The sequence below is a fragment of the Ciconia boyciana genome, chromosome 21 (assembly GCF_034638445.1).
Source record: "Ciconia boyciana chromosome 21, ASM3463844v1, whole genome shotgun sequence".
Taxonomy (NCBI): Eukaryota; Metazoa; Chordata; class Aves; order Ciconiiformes; family Ciconiidae; genus Ciconia; species Ciconia boyciana.
In genome coordinates this window covers 5,013,495-5,032,794 of record NC_132954.1, presented here as the reverse complement: position 1 = coordinate 5,032,794, position 19,300 = coordinate 5,013,495, and the positions used below count along the sequence as shown (strand labels likewise).

General features: G+C 38.2%; 2 protein-coding genes and 1 long non-coding RNA gene across 12 annotated transcripts in view; 1 reads left to right on the top strand and 2 right to left on the bottom strand.

Annotated features, from left to right (window-relative positions):
* Nucleotides 1-17: 17 nt before the first annotated feature.
* Nucleotides 18-11,285, bottom strand: SRSF10 (serine and arginine rich splicing factor 10). 7 transcript variants are annotated; one of them, XM_072885397.1, is made up of 7 exons: nucleotides 10,982-11,280; nucleotides 8,754-8,858; nucleotides 6,953-7,056; nucleotides 5,114-5,276; nucleotides 4,765-4,818; nucleotides 4,491-4,592; nucleotides 34-1,376 (listed from the first exon to the last, which is right to left on the bottom strand). In XM_072885397.1, the coding sequence occupies exons 1-7, from the start codon at nucleotides 11,044-11,046 to the stop codon at nucleotides 1,358-1,360; spliced, it is 612 nt and encodes a 203-aa protein (XP_072741498.1). In that variant the 5' UTR covers nucleotides 11,047-11,280; the 3' UTR covers nucleotides 34-1,357. The 7 variants fall into 7 exon arrangements, with proteins under 7 accessions (XP_072741500.1, XP_072741498.1, XP_072741499.1 ...); XM_072885396.1 differs by lacking the exons at nucleotides 34-1,376; nucleotides 10,982-11,280 and adding exons at nucleotides 7,879-8,278; nucleotides 10,466-10,880 and having other exon boundaries at nucleotides 1,383-4,592; nucleotides 6,953-7,074; nucleotides 8,687-8,858; XM_072885399.1 differs by lacking the exon at nucleotides 4,491-4,592 and having other exon boundaries at nucleotides 18-1,376; nucleotides 4,765-4,815.
* Nucleotides 11,286-11,389: 104 nt separating this feature from the next.
* LOC140662213 (uncharacterized) overlaps nucleotides 11,390-19,300 on the top strand; it is a 57,049-nt gene continuing 49,138 nt past the window's right edge. For 3 of the 4 annotated variants that reach the window (XR_012046014.1, XR_012046012.1, XR_012046015.1), the window contains exons 1-2: nucleotides 11,390-12,918; nucleotides 14,679-14,720. This is a non-coding gene — a long non-coding RNA (uncharacterized lncRNA). The remainder of the gene's footprint in view (nucleotides 12,919-14,678; nucleotides 14,721-19,300) is intronic. The other variant, XR_012046013.1, reaches the window with a different exon arrangement.
* LOC140662169 (fatty acid-binding protein, liver) lies at nucleotides 14,756-17,519 on the bottom strand. The gene is made up of 4 exons (XM_072885297.1): nucleotides 17,447-17,519; nucleotides 16,244-16,416; nucleotides 15,863-15,952; nucleotides 14,756-14,806 (listed from the first exon to the last, which is right to left on the bottom strand). The coding sequence occupies exons 1-4, from the start codon at nucleotides 17,511-17,513 to the stop codon at nucleotides 14,756-14,758; spliced, it is 381 nt and encodes a 126-aa protein (XP_072741398.1). The 5' UTR covers nucleotides 17,514-17,519.

The window sequence follows — 19,300 nt, the reverse complement described above, 5'->3', positions numbered from 1 at the left end:
GCCAAGTTGTGATCACGCTCCGCTAGCTCTGAGGATGGGGCGCTGGCTCAGCGCACTGGGCTAGAGGGAACTTCTTGGGGATTCAGTGCTCGGTGATCCATCTCCAACAGGCTACGGCTGTATTAATTAAGTCAGAAGGTGCTCTCAAGTTATAGTCAAAACTTGTACATTTTATTCCCAATTCACAGGGTTATTTGCACAGATGGAACACAAAACTCAAGAAGAAAGGATGTGTATGAATAAAACATTAGCATCTTTTGATCAAACACACTACAGGGTACATAGTCTTCCCTTCCTATAATAGTCTCATCAGTAAGAGCATCTTTAGACAAATATTATAGCAATGGACTACAGACTTTTTAAGCAAGTTACAAGATAAATGGAGAAAACCAGCAATTATTAATGGGTGATTATGTCCTAAAAATGTGTAAATTTATCCCTTTGTACTTCAAAATGTTAATCTGCAACATCCCTGCCAAAAAATCAAGTAGCAGTGCTGCGATGTATATCAATCCAATTGCCCTTCTCTGGACATATTTCAAGCTGTTACCCCAGACTGAACAGTAAGAAAAAAAAAAAAGCAGCTCCTTCCAAGAAGAGAGCTCAAAATAACATTTAAATTGAAAATTTCCACTTTCAATAAAGCCATTATACTGTACATTTAAACATCTTTAAAAGACATAGAAAGGATAACATTTAGCTTTCAGAGACCAGTCTATTATAGTCCCTAATTTAAACACCCAGCTACTTAACCACTAAATTTAAGATTTTTAATTATCAGTTGGGTGCATGGACTTGTGGTGAAAAAGAAGTTCCAATAGAGCCTTCTATTACTGCTGAGATAAATCAATACGCTGCAGATATTTTGGAGCACAGCCATTACTTTCAGCAGAAGTTTTACATACTACTTCAATTCTACAAATTTTGCAGGAATGACAAAATCTAGTTTTACCACAGAAAAACATAATTCCCACCGTTCTTGAGACTCCAAAAGAAAGATGCCTATACATGATCTTTTGTAGCCTGCGTATGTTCTTGCATTCCAGCTGTGCATAACCTGCAGGTAGCTTGCACAAGACAGGCTACTGCTTTTTTTAGAGCAGGACTAGGATACCTGCGTCAAGGAAGGGAGATGTTATCTAGATGGGCTGTGGCTTGACTTGCATGAATGCGTAAACATTCCCTGCCCTTTTGGCCACATCCTGCTAACTCGTCCCCAACTGAAAGGCCCACAGAACAGCTTCTTCACAATTTTTCCATGGGAGCAAGAACTAGGACAACATCTTTATTCATGCACTCTTGAAACATCGTGGGTTTGTGTTCGGCTTTTCTGGCTTGTTCATATACACAAGTCAAGTCAAAGTTTAGTCCTACCTCTGGGAGAGAAAGAAAGAACCATCAGAACTGTCAGATACTACATTATACTTGCAATGAATTGGATTTTCAAAACAAAAAAAAAATTTAAACTGTGCTATACATAAATGTTGAGGCACACAATATACGGACATGCTGACAAAATAGTTAAGGTATAGTTACTGTTACTCTGCAGTCTCAAATTAGAACCTCAGCCTGGACACAAAGATGTTCTTCTCCCTCCTCCCCACCAATCCAGCTGTAATTCTGGCTGGACTAATGTGAACATCAGTTACAGCAATCCCTTGCAGGCTGCTGACAAAAACATAACCACGCTTTCCCATGACACAGCCAGGTGGACCACTTTTCAGTAGGATTTTAGTCTTGAAGACTATATTCGTTTAAGAAAGCTGAAAAAGGGTGGGGTTTTCTGCTGTTACAAGCCATTTTTATGGACAGCTACAAGATAATCACAGCTCAACTTACAAAGTCCAAGAGTGGGTTTATCAAAGCAATTAAGTGCTTTTCAGAGTTGTTTTCATTCAGTGGCATAAGAAGAACCAGTTATAAATACCCAAAGTGCCAGGAAGCAGCTCAGATTTTAAACACCATCAGCAAAGTCTGACCACCTTCTAGAGAACCACTGCTGGCACAATTTTTGATACGGCAAGCATAAATTGATAAGGTGATACTAGAAATTTGGTTCTATACGAATATTTCAATTGCTGATTTGAAGTAGTTCATAACCTGGCTAATAATATCTGAATTATAACCATAGGGCAGTCCATCCAGCAATAACAAAAGTTAATGGAAAAGAAATTTCAATATATTAGACTAAAACATATGCTTATCATGCTTATTTTGTCTAGTACCCCTTTAAAAATGTGAAATGATATTTACTCAGACATTAAATTATAAATTCCTGACTTTACTGAAATACCATAGTAAGGATTTTACTCCATAAGGGATGCATAGCTCTACTCCTAGCCATGCTCTGGAGTCAAATTCTAAAGCTACAATAATTCCAGTGGATCAGTATTTCCTTCATTTTTTTATTACAGCATGTTTGCTAAATTTACAGCAAGCAGAAAATAAGCTGGGTCTTTAGTTATTTTGATCAAAACATTGATGTTTTAAAGGTAGTACACAGTATTTGTTAAAAAGAACATATAAAAATACCTTTTTAGAAGCCTCTATAAGAAAGGAAATACAAAGTTTAATCCCACAACTTTCCTCTGCTAGAGCTGCACGCTACTGCTACAGTTTTAAATAGACTTTTTGCTGTTTTTAAACTATACATCCAGGAAAGTCTACAAAATTAAAGGAACGTGCATATAAATGATTGCATAGCAGAACATGAACATTAACTGCAAACAGTAAAGAAAAAGTTAGAAATACTATCAAATGTACAAAGATCCTAGAATCAACCCCCTAAGCACGTTCCACTGCCAATATTTAAAAGCCATCTGCATTTCTTCAAAGGCCCTGCTGGAAACACTAAAACCCAAACCTAAAACATTTCTCTAAAAAGGAACTTTTTGAAATCAATGTTTTTATATGCTACTACATAAGACAGCAAGGAACACTAGGTGTTTGATGCTGGCTTTTGAAGGTAAATAGAAAAAAACAACACCAAAAGCCATTTTCATAACAAAGTATCTTGCCTTCTAGAGAAATACTGGTAAGATTACACACTGGTTTTGTTATTTTTCACATTCAATTTACTAAATATACTGTATTAGTGATAAACTAAATAGCTAGAGATGCAGCTCTTGTTCATATCCAACTTCAAACATTTGTTCTTAAGTAAAATGAAATCTTGTAACCAAACCACTATCCATTCTGAGGAAGAAGCGATTCAGACTTGCTTGACCAAATACTTTTTGATGTGTAAAAGCAAGCCTTTGTTACTCAGGAAGAGAGATGGCTACAGTTTTATACCTATGAATACACCAACTAACCACAGGAGTCATTGGCATAAAAGTTTAGTTCTTATATACTGTACACACACAACTAGAAACAATCTACTGGTATCTAACAGCAGGAAAACTAAGCAATTTTATGGTTAACTGCTCACTAAAATTTAGAATAGATACAAAAACTGCATAAAATGTACACACAACCTAATATTTAGTTGCTCTGCCATTTGCTGAAATATGAATTTAATTTTCCATCTCAAGGTGGTTTTTTTCCTCACACATTTAGTACTAGCAGCCAGGTCAAAAGCAGTGAGGCCTCTATCCTGACAAGTCACGACACTGCAAAATCTCTGCACGAGCTTCCAAGACCAACTCTCTCCCCATGTAGTACATGTAATGTTAGTACCATCTCTCCGGATGGCAGGGCTAAAGAGAAATCTCAAAAATATCTCTCCATAGAGCTCCATTTACCAACCTACTTGTGTCAGTGGGCATGGAGAACACAGAAACCTGCCTTTGAACAATGGAAACGTAAAACTGCCAGTCTGCATTTCACAGCAGTCAGTGTTGCACTACAGCTGTCCAGTTTTCTGTTTTATCACAAAGTTTAGCATTAAAGAACAAGTTAAACAGTTGGTTTAACTGTTCAGCACAAACTGGTACCAATTTCTCTACGGGTATGACATTTTTAATCGGACAATGTTGCAAGTTACGATCAATCAAGTCATCACCAATATCTAAGCATTAAAAATGCAAATCTTTACAAAAATATACATAGAGACACCACAACCAAATCAGTAGCTGCCCATGACATTTAACCAAGTGGACATTCTCTCTCTCTCTCTCTCTCTCTCTCAGTGGCTTCTCAACACTGTTTTAATTTTAACCATTGTTGGCTACAGGGAAAACTGACAAAGAAAATATTTTTTAGCACTGTTGCAACATCATATTCCTGATAATTTAAGTAAACTGAACTGTGTGTAAATGAATCTTACATGCCTAAAAACAACATGGATACACTGTTAGTGGCCACTGGACTTGGGACTAGTCCATGACCTTGATCTGGATTTTGACCTAGATCTAGAATGTGATCTTGACTGTGATTTGGATCTAGCTGGTTCTTTTTTTCTCGACTCCTTTTCATATCTTGAGCTGGACTTATAGTGTGTTTTAGAATCTGTTTTAGAGGTGCCTCTAGATTTGGTGTGAGATGCAGACCTAGACCGTGATTTAGCCTTCATTTCTTTCTTGGGCTGTGACTTGGATCGTGATCTTGAATTGGACTTAGATCTTGAAAAAGATCGATTGCGGTGTTTGAACCTATCAGAATAAAGGGGAGAGAGGAGATTTGAATGTAAAAACACTATTCTTAGACATCTAGTACATTAAAAATTGTTTACCGTTTTTTGCAGGAGAAACTTTTTTTTAAACCTATAGTTAAAGGAATACAGTGATCTAGTTTTCAATTTAAAGGATGTAAAAAGTATTTTACCTATCATTGTCCGAATGGCTTCTGCTACGACGAGGTCTTCCAGTAGGTCTACTGCTAAAAAGGTACATCAGAAAAAGTAAACGGTGACAAATACCTATGTATGTATACAAATGCTTAATAAATTATTTTTCAAGCTGTGCATTTGCTTTTAGTTATTCTTCAATGAAGCACAGAATCATTTCATTCAATATTTCTGATTTGATGTAGCATGCAAGATACATAACTCCCACAAGTAATTACAAAGTGAGTATAGAAAAAGGTTATTCAAAATTTTAACAATTAAATAGTCAATGTGGTGTTTCTCCTCCAGACTGCTGTGCAGTTGAAGCCAAACACACACTACACTTACTTTCTGGGACTATACGATCTTCTATAGCTGTAATCAAAAGAACGACTTCTAGACCGTCTCCTTTCGTAACTCCGACTTCTAGATCGCCTATATCTGTCATAGTCATCGTAACGAGAAGAACTGTATAGGTTTCTCCCTTCCTTGGCTTTCATTTGATTTGGTGCTGTAAAAAATAGCAATATTTAACATTTTAAGTTAAAAAAGATGCCCTACTTTCCCTTTAGTGACACTACTAATCTGTATATTTGGTATTTAGCAGAAAGCCTAATTCATGATTCTAGCAGACATGTTTATGAAAAGGACAGATGAGAGTGCTGTATGCCATTTGCTTTTTGCTGCTTTAACCACTGGACAAAAATTAATGTAATGCAGCCTTGTGGGCATTAAAAATCTAGGGAAAAAAAAACCACTCCAAACCAACAACCACCCCCAAAAAACAGTAAGGAAGGAGTAATGCTCCATAAAACCACAACACAGAACTGGCTAAGGTAATTTCAGGCCACCTGGAAACTGGTATGACAGGCTGAACCCATGACTGAAACATTCTAATGTTCCTGAATTTACCCAAAAAGTGAAAGCTAACAGGGAATTAAACAAACATCCATTTTCTTGACTACACAGCACCATGCATTACACCTGATCCACAGCTGTCTTTAATCATTAAAAGACAGCTTATGCAGAAGCAGCAATGGATGCCACACAGAGAAGTTTGATTCTAAAAGTACCCCCCCCGCCAGTACAACAATGCACATGCACTCTGTACCTTAGTTATTACAATAATTAAGAAGAATGAATTAACTTACTAGTCTTCTGTTGTAGTTTCTCTAAGCAGCATAGTTATCTTTCCTTTGTATTAAATCTCATTCTCATTCAAACCCAAAGACCATGCTCAAAGTATTTTAAACATATGCTGTAATGAACGCTACCTGTACTAAACAGCTACAATTTTTATGTTTTAACTGCTGCTGTTCACAACACTACGGTAGAGTTAATTTTTGTTCAGAAACTTAGAAGAAGTCCCAATGTTTATATACAGGACAGAAGCTTGTCCTTCAGAGCATATAATTTCCATTGACTTTAATAAAAGTTAAATGTGCACATTTGAGGGAAACCTGGACAGTTAGGGTGTTTCTTTGATAGCTTTAACTGAAAGATCTTTAAGGCACTTTTATTCCCAAGCTGTACATGAGTATTATAGTCCTGTTTTAGATCAACAAGTAGGTGTTAGGTTTACCAACAGCATGTTTTATTTTTATATAATATCTGTATCAATCTATATATTAAGAATATGTATATGAATAACAGGTGGAAAAGATGTAAGTTGTCTTTACAATTATCTGTTCAGAAAATAAGATTTCAGTTCCGTGTTGAATTGAGATACTTTGAAATTTACTTTTATCCTGAAGCCAAATGAAAATGAAGACATTACCTCAAATCCTGGAAATTGGACTGCACTGGGAAATGTCAACACAGAATCACTAATACACTTCAACACAATATCAACATCACAATACATTAAAACTGGGCTACTCATTTTGACAGGGAGAATTTTCAACACTGTGTTTCTGCAAAGAAAGCTTGATAGAGCTGCACAGAAAGCTCTTAATTTTCAGCTAGCAGCAAGAATCACGTTGTGGTAAGTGACCGTTATTATACTTAGTTAGCTGTTTTTAATTAAAATGAGTCATTAATAGTTACTGGATAAAAAGCAAAACATCCACATACTATTTATATACAAGCAAGAACATATCACAACAATTAATAACACATGTAATGTTGCCTGGCACTAAACGTTAAGGCTAAAGTCATAGTCTGATTAAATACATGCAAGGCACTTACTCTTCCGATCCCCCTGTGCAAACTGGATTTCTATTTGCCGACCACAAATCCACTTTCGATCCAAATTATGGAGAGCATCTTCTGCATCACGGACATCTTCAAATGTGGTGAGTGTTAAGGTACTTGGGAATTTGAGTAGTTTACAGATTTGGTATTTAAAATAAAAAAAAATCAGTTATTTTCGTAAATTATTTTTTTTTTTAAATTAACCACCAGCTATCTGAGAATTCCTATAACAAAATTAAAATCTCTAACATGACCATGAACTTATCCATCAGCAAGCAGTTGCTATGTGATACTCTAACTTTTTTCTTCTCCCACTTGTACTTATGCAAGGAAAAAAACCGGATATCCTTTTCAAAATACATTTGCTAATGGTCATTCAGTTCTCTCCACTACATTGACTTTACTAAAATTAAACCCTAGTTCTTAAGTTATGTTAGGTATACCAACAGTAAAAATTAACATGTGTCTATTAATTTTATAATTGGGATAAAGCTTTTCTTTTTTTCACCAACTGATTTTAAGTTTAAATTACGTAACGCCATGGACATGTATACAGACCTTCAACAGTCTGAGATAAAAGCATACACTAAACCCCCTATACTATCAGTCAGGTCAGATGTTCAGTAACACAGACGTTACTAATTTTAATCCACGCGATTGACTACTACTGTAATTCACGCACCTTCTTCCAGCTATGTGACCTGAAAGAACAAAATTGCCTTTCTCCTTGTAGCAACTTTGGTTCATCATCAGCATCATCTATGCAGAAACTAAACTATCACGTTGTAGGTATATATCTTGATAAACCAAGAACGAATGCGCTTTCATTCAAGACCACAGTTACAACAGCACTCACGAGAGAAATATTACAGGTTTTGTCAATGGACTAAACCAGAATCATTCATCAAATTACTGCTTACATGACAAATAGAAGAAAAACTGTTATTCTGTAGGATACATCAGGTATGACTCCTTTAATCTTGGCCACCATTCAACTTCATCTTGACCTTTAACTCTTTAAGTGCTTGTCAGAAGGACTTGTCATGAGATGCTTGGCCAAAAATGACAGATGGCTTTATCTCTTACTTTGAAAAACAACCTTTTCCCCCTTTTGTAGATAAAGCGAAGCTTTGTCTCCCATTATGGCTTGTCCTTCTTCCAGCTTTTCTTTATTTTTTCTTTTCCCAAACTCTCCCTTCTCTTCAAGCCTGATCCTTAAGAGGTCTTTGGCTTGTCTACTTGCCTTAATTGTTGAACTCTACTCTAAAGGTTCTTTCATGCTTTCTCTTTGGGGTCGCCATTACTGTACAGCTTTACATTCTGAGGCAACAACAGAGGACAGTAAATTAGGGGACAATATTAAAGAAAGAAGTTCACCTAATTTTTTATACAAACTGATTTTGATCAAGTGATTCCAGTTTCCATTTGTTAAATTAACAATGAATACCAGCCACAGTTTGCTAAGCACAAGTTTACTTACATACCAGTGATAATAAAAACGTGCTAGACAATTTTGAGTCAGTGACAAATTTTCATTTAAATCATATAGTATTAATTTCAGTGACATAAGCAAGCTTTTATATTACTGGACTTGATTTAAGTTTCGCAAAAAGGCAAAGAACAATTGAGAGAAGTTAATCTTCAAAAATAATGAAACACCACAATATAAGTAAGACACTTATTAGATACAACACAAAAGTAAACTGCTTTTTCATTTAGATTTGTTACCTCTTACACAAACTTGAATTTCAAACTTCAACACCCCTCACTAATCAGCCATCTGAAGAAAGGATATTGAACATAAGCAAATCCTCTGGGACGACGAGTGTAGAAGTCAAGTGGAACGTATACATCAACTATAGGCCCGTAACGACCAAATTCACGGCGCAAGTCTTCAGACCTAGAATATCACAAATATCTTATATGTTTTTTCACTAAGTGTTACAAAACATCCACCATTATAATATTAATATTATTAATAATAAAAATAATAAAAAAACCAACAACCCAACAATCAATACGACCATCCATCTTTTTGGAAGCAGCTGGTAAAGGATGCATGTAGCAAAACATTTTTTGGGGAAAAAAGTGTTTGAGCAGTTCATTGTTAAGCAACACACTAGGCTTTTCTGAATCACTCAAGACTCAGGATGCTTAAGATATACCCTGGCATTTTGAAACCAGCGTTCAGCATAACTCTACAATAGAAGTGTAAATGGAGAAGTGACCCGTATTAGTCAATTCAATGCAGGATGTACTAGCAAAGGTGGGCAGAGAGTGAAAAGAAGGATCCAAGAATTATTGTTATTCAAGTACCTCATGTAACTCTTGACAATGCTTTTGTAACATGCAAACATCAACTGTAAGATCCAAAGAAACAGTACAACAATAAACCAGTCACACACTCATTTCCATAGAATAATCAATACTTACAACCACATCAAATAGAACAAAACTTGAGTGAGCAACCATTCATGCCCTTAGGATAGCTTTTCCCAAGAGGTGGCTTTAAGAAAGCCGAGCACAAAACTGTTGAAGAGATCCGTAACTATACTTGGAACAACTATTGTCTCCTCAGCAGAGAGGTTTCTTAATCACATCAGCTTCTTTACATGTATTTTTGTCACTTGAGGACAATAACCTGCATGACAAAGACTGATGTAATACCATATTTATGTGGTACGAAAGAGTTACTACTATTCATATCTCTTTCTCATTGGTTAGGACAGAATCTGCAGTGCATATAGTCAGTGACGGCAGAAGGCAACTACGACAACCACCATCAAGATCTCACAATGAAACCACCTCTAAGAAGAATGTCTAATCACAAGCTTACGGTGAAAGCCTCAATAGGACCCACAATATTTTTTAAAGATTGGAAGTAACAGTCCTCCCTGACTGTTCTTACAGTAAAATAAACTACCAGAAAGAGGAAAGAAAATCCACTAAAAAAAATAAATTTGAAGTTATTTACACTTTTGACCACAATAAGGTTTCCAATTCGTCCCATTGTGCCCATGGGACTGTTATTTGCTGAACAACTTTGGTGCAAGCTGCCCAGGGAGAAAGTTTGAAAACTCATGCTTGCATTTTATATAACTAGACCTTACAGGGACTTCCAGACAAATTCTACAATAATTAACAACGTAAGCATGCTCTAACTCACATACGCATTCTATGCTAGCATGCTCTATAAATGTTTCACAGCTGATAAACACTAAAAGGAGACGATAAATTGCAAAACAGAAATAGAGAAATCTAGCAGTTTACTAAAAATATCCAAGCATTAAATAAGAACCTGTGCAATACACACTTCTTAATTATTTCAATTCGCTATGAAAAGTTATTTCACTAAGCTGCTGCACATATTTAGCCCTTATGGACTTTCGCTACAATACAATTATTACGGAGAAAAAGCATTGTTTTCCCCTCCACTCTATAGTGACTGTCGTAAGAGGACACGGTACATTAATGCAACAACATTCCACCCGAACTAGCAGCAATTACCGTACTAACGGAGCCAACTATGCCAAGAATTCTGGGGACACCCGCAGCAAACGCGCTGTGTTCTCCCTTCTAGTAACAATCGCTGTATTTCAAAAGAGCATTCGAAACTCCAGCGGCTGCTGAGCATTGCTCAGGGGCACAGGCGGCTATCCCTCCAGCCGGCATGCGAATCCCGCCTTCATCTCCCGCTGGACAAACTCAAACGCGGCTACCAGAGTTTCACTTTCTTCCGGCCCAGCTTTGTTCTTTCTGGCTGTTGTTTTGAAACCCATCCTCGTGGAGAGGAGGGAACGAGAGCAGCATCGCGAGGAAGGAGAGGAAAATGGAGAAGGGCGCGGAAGGCAAGGCAGGGAGAAGGGTAAAGCAGAAGCAGGGCGCAGGCCGGCCTCGCGCCCTTCCCTTCCCTCGCTCCGGGAGCGCCCCGGCTCCCCTCCGGCGGCGGCCGCCCGCGCGGCCTAGCGAGCCCGCCAAAGCCTGCGCAGCCCCCGCGCCCCGCTGGCGCCCGCCCCCACTCACCGGGTGTCGTCGGCCACGTTCCGCACGAAGAGCGAGGTGTTGGGGGGGCGCAGGTAGCGGGACATGGCGGCGGCGGCGGCGGGGGACGGGGGGCAGCGCGGGGGAGGGAGCGAGCGAGCGGCAGGGCCCAGGCGCTGCGGGGAGCCGAGCGGCTGAGGCGACCCTCCGGAGCTGCACGCAGCGCCACCGCCGCCCGCCGCCGCCTCTCGCGAGACTTCCCGCGGGCCTTCCGGCGAGAGCTCCGCGCGAGGAGGGAAACACGGGGGGAAAGGCAGAGGAGACTGCCGGCGCCAAAATCGGCCCTGCCCTCACTGCGCATGCGCTCTCGTCCCGCCGAGAACGCGCGCACGCGCAGAGCGCGCACGCCCGCCGTCACTCACAGCCCGAGCGGGAGCGCCCCCCCGCCCTCCGGCGCCGCCCGCGCATGCGCCGTGCTCCGCCCCCGCGGCCGCTCGCTTTTCCCGCCGAAAGAGGGAGAAGCGCGCGAGCTGCGCTCCTTGTGGGCGCAAGATGGAGGCCGGGCCGCCGGGCCGCCGCTGTGAGGAGAGAGGGTGCTTCCTGCCTCACGCAGTCACCTCTCGGTGCCACGGCTCACTCCTGTGCAGTCGGCCAGCACAACAAACTGACGCAGCGGCGGGTTGGGGTGTCGGGCTGTAGGACTCGCTGTGCGAGGCCTCTTCCCATGGCTTGGGGGATCACTGTTCTGTCGCCCTGTTGCCGACAGCGTTGTTGTGCCCCAGGAGTTTTCATCGGACAGTGGTAGAGCAGTGCTATTTGCGAAGGACCAGCCCTTTTTTACTAAAGCCATTTGTGTGCTGAGAACAATAAAGTAGGCGGGTAGAGAGATTATTTAACACTTTAACGTGTGACTCATCAACAGGTATATAGGCAAATAAATGGCAGATCTGTGACTGAAGAGTTGCAGGTGATTTGATGAAGGATTCAATAAAGCAGCATGTCTGCATCTTTGCTGGTGTGAGGAATTTTCAGCGAACTGCGGATGGGAGAGAAAGAGTTGATGCAGTCCTGATGTCTGTTACTAGTGTGTTTCCACTTTTTTATTTTTAATGGCTGAATATGAATGAAAACTGGTGGGTGGACACTGCTGTTCATATCCTGGCAATCTCACACTCAGAATTGCCTGACATTTCTACAGGTTTTGAATGATGGATGAAGTTCAATCACTGGCACAGGAGGTGTATGTCAACTATATATGCTGCTCTTCTGAAAAGAAGAAAATGATGGTGGTTGTATGCTCAGTGGTCTGTGTTCAGGACTCTGAAGAAAAGAGATGGGAGTCTGACTGTTTTATGCATTTAATATTTACAGTTAACATTACTCTGTATTAAGTATGCTAGTAGCAGGTTGTTACCTTGTGCAATATATACACAGATCTGCTTACACAAGTCATCAAAAGAACATGAAAATCAAGCCAAGAAAGCACATTAGAGACTGAAATTATGGTGGGAGTGCGTGACACAAAGCAGAAAAAATTCCTTCTGTAGACATTCTGAAAAACAATGGAATCACCAAAGAGTGGAGTTTGATGGTGGATAGAAATACTTGCTGCCAGGTATTACCTTTCAGAGCTTTTTGAATTGGAAATGAACAGTTTTGAACAAGATCCAAATAAGATTATAAATACTGTCGTGAAGTCCTTTGCAGAAAAATTCACTTGGTTTTGTGGAAGAGTGGATCCAGTGCTATCATGCAAACCTGAAAGAGTTTGTCATCCGGAAATGATTGATTACTTTGGGTGATGGGGCAACGTTCACAATCTGATCAAAATCCTTCAGGTTTTCACTGCTTCACATAAGGAACTGCACTGAATATTTTACCTAAATCTGAGATGTCCTGTGGCAGAAGAATATTGCCATTGGATTGAAAAGATTGGCACGGTTGTTGGAAAAACGAAATCACCACAATTGTGAAGTAAGGTGAAGTACTTTTAAAGAATTTTTAGTGCTTTCAAATTAAAATGGTTTAGCATCAGTTTTAAGTTCTACATAGGATTAGTGTGTTTTTAGTATGTCGTATCTATAACTTAAACTGCCTTTGTACACCAGTTGTTGTGTGTTGAGTTTTGATAAGGGGTTGAATAGGGAAGAAGCGAGTTTGCAAGGCAGATTATGTCAAGTGAGCTGGGAATATCTGAGTCGTTACTGAAGCAAAATAAGACCTTCATGTTTCTTTTAAAAGCAAACAAATATATACGCCTTTTGCTTTAACATAATTCCCATTTTATCTCATAATGCATCAAAGCAAATAATTGTTGTTTTGTAACAGGCTTTAGAAGTGTAGTGTTCAGAGTAGTGAATGATCTCTGCGTTAGTTTAGAAATAAACCTGAAGTGTCTCATATTTTGTATCCTACGACTTACTGATACAGCATTTGGTCATTGAAGACTTGCAGTGTTCTGTGAATTTACTATTGGAAAAGTTCGCTCTGTTTTGTAGTGTTTCATTGTGTAGTTGGCAGCAGTTACCCAGCAACTTTCAAACAGAAGAGTTTCAAGCTCTTAGATGGCGTTTTGCGGTATGGATGCTTTAAAGCAGCCTTCTCCCTGAGTTTTACCAGTGTCTCGATTTCTGTTTTGTTGATCTTATTTATGTGGAACTCAGACAGAATTGAATTCAGTCTGCAAAAGTATTAGAACTGCCTGGGAAGCAAAATGAACACAATGATACTTGCACGGTTACGCCAGTAAAACTCCCCATGAGGACGGCCTTATCCCAGAGTAAGAATACACTTCCCAGATTGCTTATATCACATTGCAAGTGTTATTAACTAAAAATGGAACCTCCCCCCTCACAAACTGCTCTTCTCCTAGTATTGGAAGATGTAGTCTCAGCACTCTTAATTGGAATAAAACGTCCCCATGAGGATTTTAAATGGCATAATCAGTCCAGCAACTTTTTTCATGGAGGTCTTACACCCAAGACCAATTCTAACAGATCTGTGGTGACTTAAATAAGTATGAAATAGGACTGCTAATATAATAGTAGGATCTAATCAGCAGTGAACAGAGAAATGGTTATAGGCATGGATCCTGGGCATTTCATACTTTAGTAGAGGCACATAAGCTGAACATAAACGGTCTAGTTTACTTGAGCTTCACAAACTTGAACTGTAACAAGCAGATATTGGGAGCACATTGCAAATTGGAAGAATGTTTAATTCCCTTTGCTCTTGTAGTGCCTCATTTTTGTTTAATTGTACTCTTGTGTACTTCAGTTTAAGAGCAGTCCTTCCTATTACTTTGTAATTGTTCATGACTGTTAAATACTTTATAGCTTTTAAAATATTACTGTTTCTATTCCTGTTACAGACACATGGTGCAGATCAGCTAAACAAATATCTAATTGTTCTTTGCTGGCTAGATTACAGAGAAAGGGTTTTAGTAGAAGACTAAACTTTATTAGACAAAGGAACTAAAGCTGAATATGTTCACTGAGGATGTAAGAAATCAAGAAGCATTTATATCAGCTTTTGTCTGCTCCCAAGGATTATGATGATAAATCATAATATTCCAGTTAATGTCCAGGTTTGGCTGTCTGGGAGGCAGACTTCTGTCACTGTGAGTGTAGAAGGGATCTGTAAGTGTACTCAGGGAAAACACAGTCGTATAGCGATGGGAAGTGATGCGTGTGTGAAAGGAGAGTAGAAATCCTAATTATTTTCATTACTATTTTTTCAGATAACAAAGATCACACCTTGTGGAAACTGCGCTTTATTTTAGGTATGTAAAGATGTCACAAAGCAGGTGATCTGTCTTTAAACTCTCTTGCTTCTTCTGACAAGTGTTACTCCAGAAAAACTCATTGTCTGTAGAAGACAAATATGCATAACTTGTTTTTCATTTAGACTTTAGGAAATCTAGAAGTGGCTAGAAGTTTCTGTAATTCATGTATAAATCCATCTTATTCCACAAGAAAATACATTTACAGTACCCACCTATAAATATGTGTATAACATTCATACCAAAGAAAATTTTTTTACAGAACCAGTTCTGAAGGTGGAAAATCTAAATATAAATGTCATCATCAACTATATTTTATCACTCTAAGAGGTATCATAGATACTACCAGAAAGATCTGCTTCCTGTAATAGAAATCCACTGTCCCAAATAGTAATGGGTTCTTTTACCTCGTGTTTTGCTTACTTAATGTTGGAAAAGTAGTTTGAGATGCTCAAAATGATCATAGGAAATCGTATGTCCAAAACACACAACTTTAATGTTGTTTGCTGTCATTCCTGTAGTAGTCTTTACCCAAGTAGACACTTCTTAGAAGCCTCATGAGCTTAACTCTGTAGAGAAAAGCTCTTTGTCAGTACTGAACAATTTAGAACTAAAGAATTTTGAAGAGTTGTAGGTGGAACAAGTGTATTGTAAATTTTCAGGTTTGACTCAGCCTTTATTTTCAGAGCCAATGCTGTGGATAAATAAGGCTGGAAACACTGCTATAGTATTCTAGAGGAATTTATAAGGAGTCTTTCTGCAACATGCTCAGCAGCTAAAGCCATTCACACTTCAATGCCTAGAATTGACCCCAGGGTAGTAATTAATAAAAAGATTTGTTGAGCAGGATGCATTAAATATATGAGCAATGTTTAAAGGAGAGTCATCTAAGGCAATTGGTTTTAATAAGAAACAGGAATAATAAAGGATACTAATAGCGTTTTCCACTAACTGTGGTTATTTTGAAATACTGAACTTCTGTATCTGCAAATTTAAGCACCTGTAAGGAATTCTGCAAGCAATGCAGTAATTTTGGAGCCAGGGTTTGTTTAAGGGGTTGAGCCTACACTAAGAGCTGATCAACACAGAACATTTTTTCCTTCAGCATTTTTCTTAATATGGCATTATTTTCTAATACTTACCTCCACCATTTCACTTCCTTTAATTTCTTGCTCATGAGAGAATTTTTCTGATTTGCACACAAGCTTCCCGTTTACCATGTTCACAGTACACTGTTGAAACAGATTTAAAAATTATAAAAAATTCTAGATTTTGGAATTCAATTAGAATAAGTAGGGGACTACATAAATAGGAAATAAATGATACCGATGCTTCATAATCACATCTGCTATTTTAAACTGGAGACCACAACATTTCAATAAGCGTTTTAGAAGAAACACTTCTGCTTGTTGAAATGGTAGAAATGTATGTTAATGGAAATGGTACAAACAAGTTTCACTCATACACAGAAACTGAGGTATAAGGATGAATAAAGAGATGAGCCCATTCCTGAAATACATTACCTTTAGCTTTCTGCCATCCATAGTAGTAATATCAGCCTCTTTTCCAAGCGTAAATGAGTTAGTTACAGACTGTTTGGGTGTTTTTGATGTCACAACAAAGTCATCTCCTTTTTGTTGTATTTCAACAACAGGCTTAATATCTTTGGCAGCTTTGATAAGGTCATCTGGCAATGCTGTAAAAAAGGCAAAAAAGGACTTCTGTTATGAAGTAGTGTGTTGATATGAAGTAGCAAATTCTTTTCTCCAATGAAGGTGCAAAAGATACAAACCAATAACAGAAAGTGATGTCCGAGTTAAAAGGCAAATCCTGTTTTGGATTCCTCACTTCTCGATGGGCATATTGTTCCATTCCATCTAGTCTGTATAGATTTTGATACTATATTTGTTAATCTTGTATCAGAATATGTATTGTTTTTTTCAATAACGGCTTGCCATGCGATGACATTTCTTCATGAAGAAAACCACGTGTGTATTATTTTGTTTCCCTCACCTCTTCCCCGGGAGATTGGAGGTGGGGGTTATCTGTCTAGTCAGAGCTGCAACAGTGCAAGTAGCCTCAACCTACCTTATCAGGGTGTCTCCAGCATGATTTGAGAGTATCATCTTTAGCAGGAGGCAGTGGTTCAGGCATCATACTCTAGGACTAGGCTTTTCAACTGTAACTGAGTTTTATTCTACTGAACATCTCATATACATTTAAAATCCCCAATGTAAATGTTTTGCCAAGATCGTCAAGAGGATAGGTGCATTTTTATTAATGTAGGTGCCTACTAAGTCTATTCCTTACAGATTACTAAACGGGTATAACATATATTAGTCACTAGTGCTGTAGAAAGTGTCTGCACTACTAATAGCATATTGGAAATCTGTATACGTCATTGACAACTTGTTTCTAGTTAAATGTATTTACAAAGTTACGTGTTAATCAAAACAAGTTGATTTCTGATATACCTCTTCTTTCATGAGGGACTTATCTTACATTAAGATAGGGATTTGAGGGTTATCTGTAACCTTTCTACATCGACCTGTATGATTTTCAGCTTCTTTTTGTTTCCAAATTAGACACAACAGACTTACCTGGCAGGGAGTAGTTTGTCATACAAACAAAAGAAAAAAACCCATAGAAATACAGTAATAAAAGATGTCATGCAAAGTGTGTGTTGCAATCCGAGCAAATTATTTCAAAAGTAACTAGACACTTACCAAGAGCTTTCAGAAACTCTTCATAGTTCTCTTGAGCATAGACCTGCCAGGTTCCATTGAATGCCATTTTGGATGTTACAATGCAGTTCAGGGCAGTGATGCTAGCAGGAAATTGAGGGGTCTCCCTGGTCATTCAGATGCTATTTATGGAAAGGGAAAGGCCAGCCCAAATTGTGAGATGACTGGCTAATTATTAACCATGAAATAACAATTATTAATCGTTTATTTATTCTTAATGATCATAACCTCTAGTTCATTCTGCTTTGTGGAAAGTCTTACCTTGACCAGCTGGTTTGGGATGTTATGTTTGTTGTGGGTAACTGAACTTGGGTAATTATTCCTAATTGTTGTAAAGTGTTGCATGGAGTAATTTGTTTTCTTTTTGTTCACAACTTCTATGTTTAATGCATTTTCTGTGTTTTGGATAGAATTCTTCAGATAAAATGGCATAATTTACAATTGATGCAAGGTAATTTCTGTCTTACAGCAGGAACTTCCTAATTATCAGAGTATTCTCTACTATGGGGACTTGGACCTTAAATGGTGGGAATAAAATCCACAGCTATTTCTTCCAAAATTGTGGGCCTCCAATTGCTTGAGGACAGGGAAAATTGTGTTGGAGTGGGACAGTCAGTTATTACTTTATCCAGTAGATGTCAGTAATGCGTATCTAAATCTGTATTAAATTCAGTTTATTATTATTTTTTTTAATAATCACTGCATACATAGAAGATTAAAGGTAAAATAAAACATAGAACATTGCTTGGAGACTGAAATGAAAGAAGTAAATGGGATGTGTTATTTTTCTTCTCACCAATTGCACCAAAAGTTCCTCACTCATTGTAGCTATTGAGTGATATTCCTTGCTGTCTGTGCAAGCATGACTGTTGATTTTGGAAGACATTCATGAGATTATGTGTCTTGCAATTATGTTGCTTAATTCAAATAAAGCTTGTATCCCAGGGGTAGGTGACCTTTCTAAGTTAACGTTTATTACTCCATACCGGTCAGTAATTCTTCTATTTAAATAGACAACCAATGCTGAACTTTTCCTTACAAATTCACAACTTTTTTTTCAGTCTGTAATTTTCAAGAAAATTCACACACAAAGAGCCAATTCTGTAATTACATTTACATATGATAATACCTGAGTAGCAAGGATGAGGTCCTGATAATGAATAAGGCCGTATTTATGTGTGGGGTGTAACACACGTGGCTCTAAAAGGTATATGGTTATATTGGAGTTATTCTAGGACATGCTCCATCTGTTTTACCATAGAGTAATGTTAATTATGCCATCAGAAGGGCCTGCTTTTCTTCATTCACTGTAAGATGAATCTAGACAATTAGCTAAGCTCTCACTTTTTAATATTAAATTTAATAATATAAATTATATACATTTAATTTAATTTTAAGTCATGTCTGAAATGCCTTTGGTCAAATGATTGGCAATCCTGTACAGGATTGCTGTGCTCATTTATGTTGACACTGGGACAGCAGCGTCCCTCAAATAACCGGGAAAAATACTGCTATTGTGAGGATAGTTTATACTAGTTTGTGGAGGAAGGTGAGATGCTATTTTGCTGAATAAATGCATTTAGCTGGATGGCTGTATTAGGAATACAATCCCTTTTTTATCTCTTTACTGACACAGTGTTACTGGTAGAAGCTGGGAGTGTAGCTGTGGCTTCAGAGCAGTTGGGAGGCCACACTTTTTTCTACATCCAGAATGAGCTAACATAACTAATAAACCTAAAAATATGTTTTTAATTCTAAAGAATATAGGTGTTCAGTAGGATGGAAGGGTCTGGGTCCACCTCTGTAGACATTCACTCAACCCTTTTGCGTAAATGT